General features: G+C 41.4%; 1 protein-coding gene across 1 annotated transcript; it reads left to right on the top strand.

Annotated features, from left to right (window-relative positions):
• The first annotated feature begins 958 nt into the window (after positions 1–958).
• Positions 959–4,370, top strand: LOC123151463 (transcription initiation factor TFIID subunit 10). The gene is made up of 6 exons (XM_044571168.1): positions 959–1,320; positions 1,400–1,464; positions 1,829–1,891; positions 2,018–2,075; positions 2,208–2,258; positions 4,084–4,370. Exons 1-6 carry the CDS (start codon positions 1,171–1,173, stop codon positions 4,162–4,164), a joined length of 468 nt encoding a protein of 155 aa, XP_044427103.1. The 5' UTR covers positions 959–1,170; the 3' UTR covers positions 4,165–4,370.
• Positions 4,371–10,982: the final 6,612 nt, after the last annotated feature.

Below are 10,982 nucleotides of genomic sequence, written 5' to 3'. Positions count from 1 at the left end.
GATACATATTGTCCCCAAAACTAGAATTATGGTTATGAGATAAAAAAGGGTAAGAAGTTTGTGTTTTTTTAAGTGACTAGTGTCCTAAAGATTGGGATCCCTTGATGGGTTTTATATCAGTGTTCAATTTTATTGTCTATAGGGCAATTTGACATTGTTGCAAATTCATACATTAGTTACTCACAACATTTCAAACTTAAAATGTCATGTCTAAATAATATGAATTTTAGAACCAATTATATCGCAAACTGCATATCTATGATGCAATTTTACATAACCTATGCAACCAAGAAATATATGAAATATAGAATTGAACACATGCTACATGACGTATTCAGAAAAATATATGAAACCTAAATTTTGTGATATGAATGATTCGATTTGTAATTCTATGAAATTGTATTTTAGGCCAACAAATAGGTTCTTAAATCTGCAGTCTTGTGATTGTTTTTTTTCTACGAATAGTCTTGTGATAGTTGTAATTCGAATATTCAAATGTGTAGTTTTTTTAGATTTTATTCCATGTAATAACACTCTAACAACTACACGTTGGCTTAAAGATTAAGAAGCAACAATGATTCATTTTGACATTAGAGTATTGAGAAGTTACGTTACAACGTTAATCTGGAGTGTCTTCTCTTTCACAGAAATGCTAAAAACCGGACATCATATTTTAAGGCATATGACAAATCAAACATATTTTTATGACAATTTATATTGGCATGAGGATGGCAAATTTAGTTGGCGAGCACAACAATTTTCTAACAATAAAATGAACTGCCGCGAATTTGACATGGTCATCAACTAAACTTGCCACGGCAAACATAATTTGCCATGATTTTTTTTATTTGCTATGCTAAAAATCTGACATCTGCTGGATATTCGGGTCCTTTTTTTTTTTTGAAAAGCCAACCGATTTAGAGTATGTATCTGTTTTAGCAAAGTTGGTCTAGATGCGAAAAATCGGTCGAGATTAGTGTTGATCTCGGCTGGTGATTTCACTAGTCCGCGCAGGTGCGAAGCCCGGATTCAGCCCGCTGCTCCCCTCTCCTCTCCCGTCGTCGGAGCCCCGGCGACCCCTCTTCCAAGTCGCCATCGTCCTCACCTCCAGCGCCACTTCCTCTTCTCCACCACTCGACCCAGCCTAGCAGCGAGTCGGCGGACGGGAGGATGATGGGAAGCAACAACCCCGGCGGCGCAGGGGGAGGGGGAGGGGGAGGGATGGCCCCGGGCACGGGGGCCGGCGGCAGCGACGGGCGGCACGACGACGAGGCCGTGCTCACCGACTTCCTCTCCTCCCTCATGGACTACAATCCCACGGTACGCCGCCGCCGCCGCCGCCTGCCCTAATCCCCTCTCGTCATGCCAAGTTCCGTGTTTTGATTCCGTGGCGCGGCAGATCCCGGACGAGCTCGTGGAGCACTACCTCGGCCGAAGCGGCTTCCACTGCCCCGACCTACGCCTGTGAGTACTCCCTACACATCCAATTTCTCTCCGACCAAATGTCTGGATCGGTAGTTAGGCCGAGACCCCCTTTGCTGCTCTAGGTTAATCTGGAACTGAAATTTGCCAAGCATAGTGATAATGGAGCCACATAGAGTTGTTTTAGCACGTTGTAGTTCTTTTTTTTCGAGAGTATGCAAACTGCATACCATAACTTTATAGAAGAAGAGAATTGCAAATACAAGACGACCACTCTCTGTGAACAATGAGCTTAGCACGGTGTAGTTCTAGTCTGAGAGAAATTACAGTTTCCCCTTCGACTTGGTGATTATTGGTCCACATGAATGACATGCTTTTCTTTTCTTTTGTTTCTTGTGGTCTGCAGAACAAGGCTGGTTGCTGTAGCTGCTCAAAAGTTCATTTCAGACATTGCAAGCGACTCTCTTCAGTACGTGAATCCACAATCTCACTAGTTTGCCTTTTCACCTCAATGCATTTCGTCTGTTGGTGTGAGGGAATTGCAGTATATCTTGTGCACCTCTTTGATATTGCGCTGTCCTTTCTCTTGAATTAGGCACTGCAAAGCCAGGGTTGCAGCACCTATCAAAGATAACAAGAGCAAACAACCAAAGGTGAATTTACTTCTTAATTAAAATTTCCATGTTACTTCCGTCAATTTTTTTCCATGTTACTTCTAGCACAAGACCTGGCATGCCATTCTTACTCCTTACAGTTTACTAATGACATCCTTTATTCTACTTCAGGATAGACGTCTTGTGTTGACAATGGATGATCTTTCAAAAGCCTTGCGTGAGGTAAACCATTTTCTATTACATATGAGTTTTTGTTCTATGCAACAGGACACCCTTTATTACATTTGTTCTCATGTTTGAAGCCCACATACACAGAATAACAATTAGCCACTTACATTCTTAGGAGCTGAATCTCTGCACTGGTTGACCCTTGTAGACCAAGAAAATTGCTTGATGTGGTTTTGTTCCAAGAGGCAAAAATAAGAAATATCATATGGATTCAGTTTTATATGTTCTACGAACATCTTACAAGTACAAAGACACCTTACATGAAATCAGCGTTTAAGCACGGTTGCACATACTTGGGATAGGGTAACAGCCTGACACTTACATGCCTAATTGACAAATGATTTCATATAGTGTTGCCTTCTAATCACGGTTTGGGGTGACAGTACACTAACATTGAGTTATAGGGCCTGTATCTCTATAAGAAGAAACTACACAGACATCTACTATTATGGATGCTGTACATCCTCCAAATCATCCCAAGCATACATGGTTATAGAGAGATAATAAATACATAGTGTTCTCTGTACTGAAGCAGAGAATCACATGTGAATTGATGCCCTAATTAGAAAAGTAGGAAAATGAAGGCAATGTGAATGGTGTTACAAAGGTTAAGATCATAACCATCTCCAAATTAACATGGGTAATTGTGCAATCACTAAAGATTGAATGAGTAGAAGAAGCAATCTAACCACCGTTTTCTGATCATGTTTAGTGAGAATGCTCATGCTTATAACAAACCAGCCAAACCATTATTCTCAAACAATCGGGGCACTTGTCAGATAGGTTTAAACTTACAATGTTATTAACTGATTTCCTACAAGCCTATATTGAATACACAGTATGTCTTCTAGCCACAGCTTTTCTGGTTTCTAGTTTGCTACCTTCATCAGTAATCAAGTTCTCTGTATATTTAGTTGCATGCAAGTAGTCAGGATGACATTGTTTGTAATCTTCAGCTTCAGAATCAATCTACCTTTTATCCAAACCTCACACACAAGGGCATGCTTCTCATGCAATATATGACAATGGGTGTTATACAGAGGGAAATGTCAAATATCCTTCATCCACTTGTCAGGCATCCTCCTGAATTTTTTTTGTTTGATATAAAAGGGTTCTAATTCCCAGAATACATGCTTGTGCAAGTTCAATGTACCTCTAATTTGAGAACTCTCTCTCACCCCCCCCCCCCCCCCCCCCCCCAACACACAGACAGAACACCTCACCATCATTAGGATATGCCATCCAGTGTTGCAGTTCCTAAAATCTTTATCCTGTTTCTGCTTAGCTGATCCACTTGTCCACAAGCACCACCTAGTCCACTAGCTGATGCATTAGTGATCTGTTTAATCTTGTCCAAAAAAGAAGTGATCTGTTTAAAGAGAAAGCATTTATGACTTGTATGGCTGATACTGAGATGCCAATATAGGTCATCAATGTACTCTACTTTGTCACAAGAATGATCATTTTAGGCTAAAACCCCACTTATTTTTGGTGGTTACCACTGACACATACCAGGCTAAAATCAACCGCATTCATGTATGGTATGTTTGCAACTGTTCATCGTACAAAAAACAAGGTAGTGCACCGGCCTGCGATACTCATACAATGCAGCACAGAGGACTGTTCTCAAAGATGTCTGCCTAGAGGCGACACCCTCTCACTTCACATATTTAACCTACCTAGGTATCTGGCTAGTCGGCGACGAGGCTCTAGGTGCCACCCCAACCCCTGCCGAGTGCCCAACACTTTCAGAGCTTCTGCGTATGAGCGTATGCTTCATCTTTCTGACATGTCTTTAATTTTGAAATTTTGCTTGCAGCATGGTGTTAATCTGAGACATCCAGAGTATTTTGCGGACAGCCCATCAGCAGGGATGGCCCCCTCAACAAGAGAGGAGTAGAATGGGTCAATTCTTCAACAAGAGAGGGCTAGAATTCGTTGTTTCTTATAAGCGTAACAAGTGAACGGTCGTGTCCTTCCCAACTTTATGTTACAAAACCTTATAAGCATGTATCCAATGGCAGTTCTTGATGTATTATGTACCAGTAGTTGCCACCATTTTATGCTTATGTATAGTATTGCTGGTTAAGTTCTCCCATTTACCCCTATCTTGGAGTGATTGCATCTTGAAACCGTCGACCAGATCAGATTGATTTGATCTTGTGTACCACTTAAGTTTGATTCCTGATGGTTGACTAGCATAGATAGCACCAACATAAACTGGGAGGGAGTGCTGGAGAATGATGATCTGGAGATCAGATAGGGCTAGTTTGCCTTCTTCAGTACTCCCTTTGTAAAGGAATATAAGAGCGTTTAGATCACTAGGGAGTATCAAATTCTAGGAACACAAGTCAAAATTGCATACTTCATGCTGTAAAAAGGAATACTACACTAGTGCGTACTTGTCAGGAGGGGAACTTTTGGTTCCTGGGTACATATGTACCCTATATGAGAATTTTTTTTAGCAATTCAACAAAAAGTCAAAAAATTCTGAAAATATTTTTGAAATAAACTTGACCTTTCATTGTACTAGTGAGAAAAGTTCTACAACAAGAAAATTTCTCTTTGACTTCTTTTCAAAAAAGACAAAGTTTTGGTCAATATAGCATGAATAGTGACCTATAATAGCAAATAATTTTTGTCTTTTTCGCTGTGAAGTCAACGTAGTTTTTTTTTTTGCGAAAATTGATATATTAGTGCGCAAGTAAGTCAAGTTTAATCTAAAAATACTTTTGAAGTACTTTGACTTTTTGTTTAATTATTTAAAAGAAATACCCCATATAGGGTGTATATACATGCGGGAGACAAAGGGTATTTCCCGTACTTGTCATGGCTATTAGATGTACCTTTGGTTTGTCAGTTTGTACATACAACAGCACTGCCAAGACTTCAAAGGTCGCCTCATACTTCTATCAATCGTACATGCATGCTTGACCTTGAACTTAATTCGTCAAACATGAAGCAAATTTCTTACTCACTGTTTCAACAAGGATAGTTTCTTAATATCTTAAAATAAATAATACTACTCCCTCCGTCCCATAATGTAAAATGCCTTTTGACTAATGTAGTGTCAAAAAACGTCTTGCATTATGGGACGGAGGGAGTAACTACTAAGGCCTCCCTGATTCGCGGGATTCTAAAAATGCGGGAATAAAAAAAATATAGGATTGGATTGTCATGCTCATAACAATCCTATAAGATGACCAGCGCTTAAGGCTCCGAATAGGTTCGGGGCTTTTGAACCGGGTCGTTCTCTGTTTCGAAACGGTGGGAGGAAGGCCTATTTCACACTCTCTAACGGTTTATGTTCTTCCTTCTCCCAAACTGCGCGGTTTCACTCCAAGGTTTTCGCTTCGTTTCCATGGAAACCCCATCAAACACATGACGCTTCTGGTCACTCGCCAAAATCCTCTGATTCTTGGTGTCCGCCCTTGATGACTTGATGTAGGGTGCAGGTGGAGCCTCTGATGGGCCGTTGATGCAGACTGCTTTACGATGATGCAAAGCTATACAAGATTGCAATTCCCACTTCGTTCACCAACTTCCTCTATAAATTTCTCACAGTGTTTTAAAAATTGCTAAAGCATATATTCTCTCCGTTCGTTTTTTCTTGGAACACCTTTTTTTTTCTGAACCAGAAACCCTAGAACTACAATAGTTCTACGGTATTTTCATTAAATAAATATATACAAAGTTACAAATTACAAAAGAGGAGAACTAACAGGTTATTAACCAATCCCACTTCTAGGAAACTCCATGGCAATAAATAGGAATTAACTCAAATTTGCTTCAATCCAAAGCTTTTTCCGTGCTTCACTTTTGCTCTGAGAATGGCCAATTGTAAATCTCTAGGCTCTAGCAAGAGCAGATTTCCAAGACTGAATGGAAGGAGTTTTTGCTTAAAAAATCTTTGCATTTCTCTGAATCCATATGTGCCAACAGGCCATGATGGTGATATCTGTTGCAAAATCATCAGGGAAAACCTCAGCCAAGTTCATGAGTTCATCAATGACACAGGTCCCTCTCTTTCTGTTACTTGCAATCAAATCCCATCACTGGAGCGCAAATGGGCAATCCCAGAATAGATGGAGGGCGGTTTCTTCACAGTTTAGCTCACACAACTCACATCTGTAGCTAGGTAAATGGAAACTCTTCCTCTGGAGGAGGTTCCTGGTGTTCACCCTATCATAGAAAAGCAGCCAATTTTTGTTTTTTGTATCTCAACATGGTTGCACTCTTCCAAATCATTCTGAGGAAAGGGTGAGCCTCATTATGCTTACGCAGCCACTGGTACATTTTGATTGAGAAGCTAGCAGAGTTCCATGGGTAACACCAACTATCTTGAGCATCACTGAGTTGGAGTTGCTGCAGAGTATCACCAAGCTGCAAGAGCTGCTGGTATGCTGGAGAGTTCACACCTTCTTTTTGTTGTCGTCGTAGTTCAACCGGAACAGCCGTTCCATGTTTGCCCCGCATCCAACCCGCCGCTCACCATGTTGCCAGCAAACGAGATCCATCCGTCCAGGCCGCCTCTTCCCCAAAATCAAGAATCAACTTCAGAGCAAAACTTTCGTCAGGTTTGTAAAGCAGTTTGCTCATAGTCATTGCTCTGATTTGGAATCAAACTTGTTGAAGTTGGATCTCTGAATTTTTTGCGGATGTTAGAACATTATTAGTGTCATCTTACTGCAAACCTCTCAACATGCAGAAGTTGATTGGTTCTTACTCTCCCTCTGTAGACTAATATAAAATCGTTTAAGTCACTTGGTCTAAACGATTTTATATTAGTTTACAGACAGAGTACATCCTATCAAGGCTGTGACATCGCTAGTAAGTTTATTAAGCACTCACCAGAGGATGCAGATTTCAATGGAGGATGGAGCACGGTGTGGTGGTCAGCTTTGCACAAGACGGGATTGCCGAGCTCAACCACAGCGAGCTTACAAAGGTCACTCGGCCTCCAGAAAGGTGACGAGAGTCCTGGCGGTGCTGCCCGGCCCAATGCTCAGATGCGGTGGGCAAGGCTTAGGGAAAAAATCCTATGAGACCGGGTCTCAAAGGCGAACAAATTAGACCTAGTCGGATGGATGACACGTGACTTCTCTAAGCCCAAAGCACCTAAGTACACTTCCACCAGTTTTCGACCCCAATTAGCTATTCCGCATTGAAATCCCAAGCTTGTGGGCTCGAACAGGTACGTAGCTCTAGGGTTTTCTTTTTCTCGCTGATGTTCATGGCGGCCACGCCCAAGGACTTGGCCTGCCGCGTGCCACGAGTCAGCGACGACTACTTGTCCATGGTCGCGCCGACCATGCCAAAGGAGCTCGACACCGTCCGTCCAGTCGGTCCGTCCAGTCGGAGGAGTGATGTACACCACGCTGGCCTAGTGGCCTGGCGGCCAGTCAGTCGGAGGAGTGATGTACACCAATAACTTAGTATAATTAATGCACCAATTGTTTCCATATAATTACATTACATTGCTGATGGTGTTGGTGTATTCCATGTGCAAAGGAGGATAATCCAAATGCATCTTTATATCAAAATGTGTCAAAGGAAGAATGTGTTTTCAATCTGAAGGAGAGGCACACAAGTTCTATAACGCGTATGCTAAAATGAAAGGATTCAGTGTCAGGTGGCCACATAAAAAACGAGAGCAGATGGTACCTTATCTGCCGGATATTTAGTTTGCGGTAAGGCAGGTGTGAAGGAAACACATAGCACACATGAGACGAGGAAAGAACAAGCTTCTACGAGGACGTCTTGCAAGGCTCGTGCTCAGCTCCATATTTTCGGCGGGTGTTTGGAATATTCAGAAACTTATCATTGAGCACAATCATCATATGGTATCCCCCGGACAAGGTACACATGCTAAGATCACAGCGACATCTACCAGACGTCGACAAACACATGATCAACCACATGCAGTCAGCAGGAATACGACCATCTAAAATATGTAATTATTATGAAGAATGGTGTGATGGAGCCAAAACTGTGACTTTCTTAGAGATGGATTCCAATAACTACATAACAAGAGATCGTATGAAGTATTTGGAAATCAAATATGCTCATACGCTCATAGAGTATTTGAAGAACAAAGAAGTGCTGATGTGCAACTTAATAAAGAGGAATGGTAGAATAGGAAACTTCTTCTGGACAGATGAACAATCAATCATGGATTATTCTTTCTTTGGTGATGTTATTTCTTTTGACACCACATTCTCCACAAATAAGTTTGAAATGCCATTTGCTCCAGTGCTTGGTGTTGACCATCGCAACCAGACTATTGTTTGTGGCGCGACAATAATATTCGATGAAACTACCGAGTCATTTGTGTGGCTTTTCAGCACCTTCCTACCAGCAATGGTAAGGAGCAAAAAACAATTTTCACTTATCAATGTGTTGTATGTATTAATGCTATTGAAGTGGTGTACCCAAGCACAAGTCATCGCCTTTGTTTATGGCATCTATACCAAAATGTTGTTAAACATCTAAGTTATGTCATCGCCAACCATCCTCTATTTCTTTTGGAACTCAAGCAGTGTGTATATGAAGATAGGTTAGTTGAATATTTTGAATTGTGATGACATGATTTATTGGTTATGTACAATCTCGAGGATCTTGGGTTAACAACATATTCAAATTTCGCGAGAAGTGGGCAACAATATATAGGCTAGATTCCTTTAGTGCAGACATGACATCGACCCAGAGGAGTGAAGGGATGAACAATGCCTTCAAAACAACATTCAACAGAAACTCTAGATTTCAAAGTTGCTAGAAAAATATGACAAGTGTGCCGCACGTTTTGGCCTGTAAGAAAAGTTTGAAGACTTTAAACTGCGCCATACAGAACCAGTGCTTTGCATACCTAGGCATTTTTGTTGAAGGCGGCAACTACATCGTACACGAGGGCACTCTATGCTTATTTTGAAGAGGAACTTAAGAGGCATGTTACTTTCCATGCATTCCGTTGTCTACTAAAAGCACATGCAACACTTACAAAGTTAGATATTTTTTAACGAGATGATGATGAAGTGTGGATTTTAACTGAACAACTTGAACAACATATCTCCAAAGTTGTTGGGTTAAAATTCACCTTCATCGCTCTCTTGATAAAAAGATGTAAATTTGTAAGCGTTGTTTGTGCTTTCAATAGATGACAGAATGCATGACAAAGTAAACTACCTCTAGAATCCCTCTACAAAATAAGCATAGAGTGCCTTCGTGTACGATGCAGCTGCCGCCTTCAACAAAGGATGTCTTGCATGCAAAGCAAAACTTTCGTATGGCGTGATTTAAAGTCTTCATACCTTTCTTTCCGATGAAGACGTGCCATACACTTGTCATATTTTTCTAGCAACTCTAAAAGCGAGGGTTTTCCGTTGAATGTTGTTTTGAAGGCATTGTTCATCACTTCATTGCTTTGGGTCGATGTCATGTCTGAACTAAAGGAATCTCACCTATATATAGTTGCCTACATCTCATGAAATTTAAACAAGTTGTTAAGCCAAGAATTATCCTTTAGGATGTATTCAACCAATAAATCACGTCATCTCAATTCAAACTGTGCAACTAACCTATCGTCATATACACATTGTTTGAGTTCTGAAATAAACAGTGGATGGTTGGTGATAACATGACCTAGATGTTTAACAACATTTAGTTATATATGTCATAAACAAAGACATTGGCTTGTGTGTGGGAATACCTCTTCAATAACATTGATACTTGCAACACATTGATGAGTGAAATTTGTTTTGGCTCGTTACCAGACATTGTTGTAGGAAGGTGTTGAAAAGCCATAGAAATGACTCGTAGTTTCATTGAATATTATTGCAGCACCAAAAACAATAGTCTGCTTGTGATGATTGACACCAAGCACCGGAGCAAATGGCATTTCAAACTTATTTGTGGAAAATGTGGTGTCAAAAGAAATAACATATCCAAAGGAAGAATTATCCATGATTGATTGTCCATCTGCCAAGAAGAAGGTTGCTATTCTTACATCCTCTTTATTAAGTTGCACACTGTCGTGGTTCTAGGTCTGGCAGTTATGTAGGGGGGTAGGTATGGAGAGGCAAGATCTTAGCTATGGAGTAGTTGTAAGCACACGAGGTTTACGAGTTCAGTCCCTTCTCGGAGGAAGTAATAGCCCTACGTCTCGGAGCCCGGAGGCGGTCGACTGGATTATGCGTGTATGAATTACAGGGGTCCGAACCCTTTACACTGAGGAGGGGGGTGGCTTATATAGAGTTCGCCGGACCCCTCCGGCCCTCAATTATGTAGGGTTTTAAATACATTAAGGTCGGGCGTTACTGGTAATGCCCCTAATAAAGTGCTATGATGACCATAAAAGCTACTTAATGACCGACCGTTAGCGTGCGGAGTGACTTTAGGTCTCCTGGCCGTCGAGTGGTTGGATCTTGGTCGAGTGATTGCTCCTTGGTCGAGTGTCTTCGAGTCTGTCGAGTGGAACACCTCCAAGTCGATTGAAATGTGATTTCTTCTAGAGATGTCCTTGGGTAGGGCAGTTGGGACAGGTCCATCACTACTGGAATCAGCTACTTAGCTACTTTGCCATCTGCCAGCTCTTTGCCGTCTGCTAGCAGACGACAAAGAAGCTCTTTGCCATCAGCTACCCGAAAGCAGACGGCAAAGAACTAGCTGATGGCAAAGAAAGCCTTTGCCATTAGCCAGTTCTTTACCGTCCGCTAGCAGACG

Source organism: Triticum aestivum, chromosome 7A, assembly GCF_018294505.1.
Source record: "Triticum aestivum cultivar Chinese Spring chromosome 7A, IWGSC CS RefSeq v2.1, whole genome shotgun sequence".
Taxonomy (NCBI): domain Eukaryota; kingdom Viridiplantae; phylum Streptophyta; class Magnoliopsida; order Poales; family Poaceae; genus Triticum; species Triticum aestivum.
This window is presented reverse-complemented; position numbering and strand designations above follow the sequence as displayed.

Bases quoted from the DNA above. Each gene is read 5' to 3' on its own strand.
- LOC123151463 (XM_044571168.1), top strand. From the start codon at position 1,171: ATGATGGGAAGCAACAACCCCGGCGGCGCAGGGGGAGGGGGAGGGGGA. The intron at 1,892-2,017 runs GTACGTGAATCC...CTCTTGAATTAG, and splicing joins ATTGCAAGCGACTCTCTTCA to GCACTGCAAAGCCAGGGTTG. The intron at 2,076-2,207 runs GTGAATTTACTT...ATTCTACTTCAG, and splicing joins ACAAGAGCAAACAACCAAAG to GATAGACGTCTTGTGTTGAC.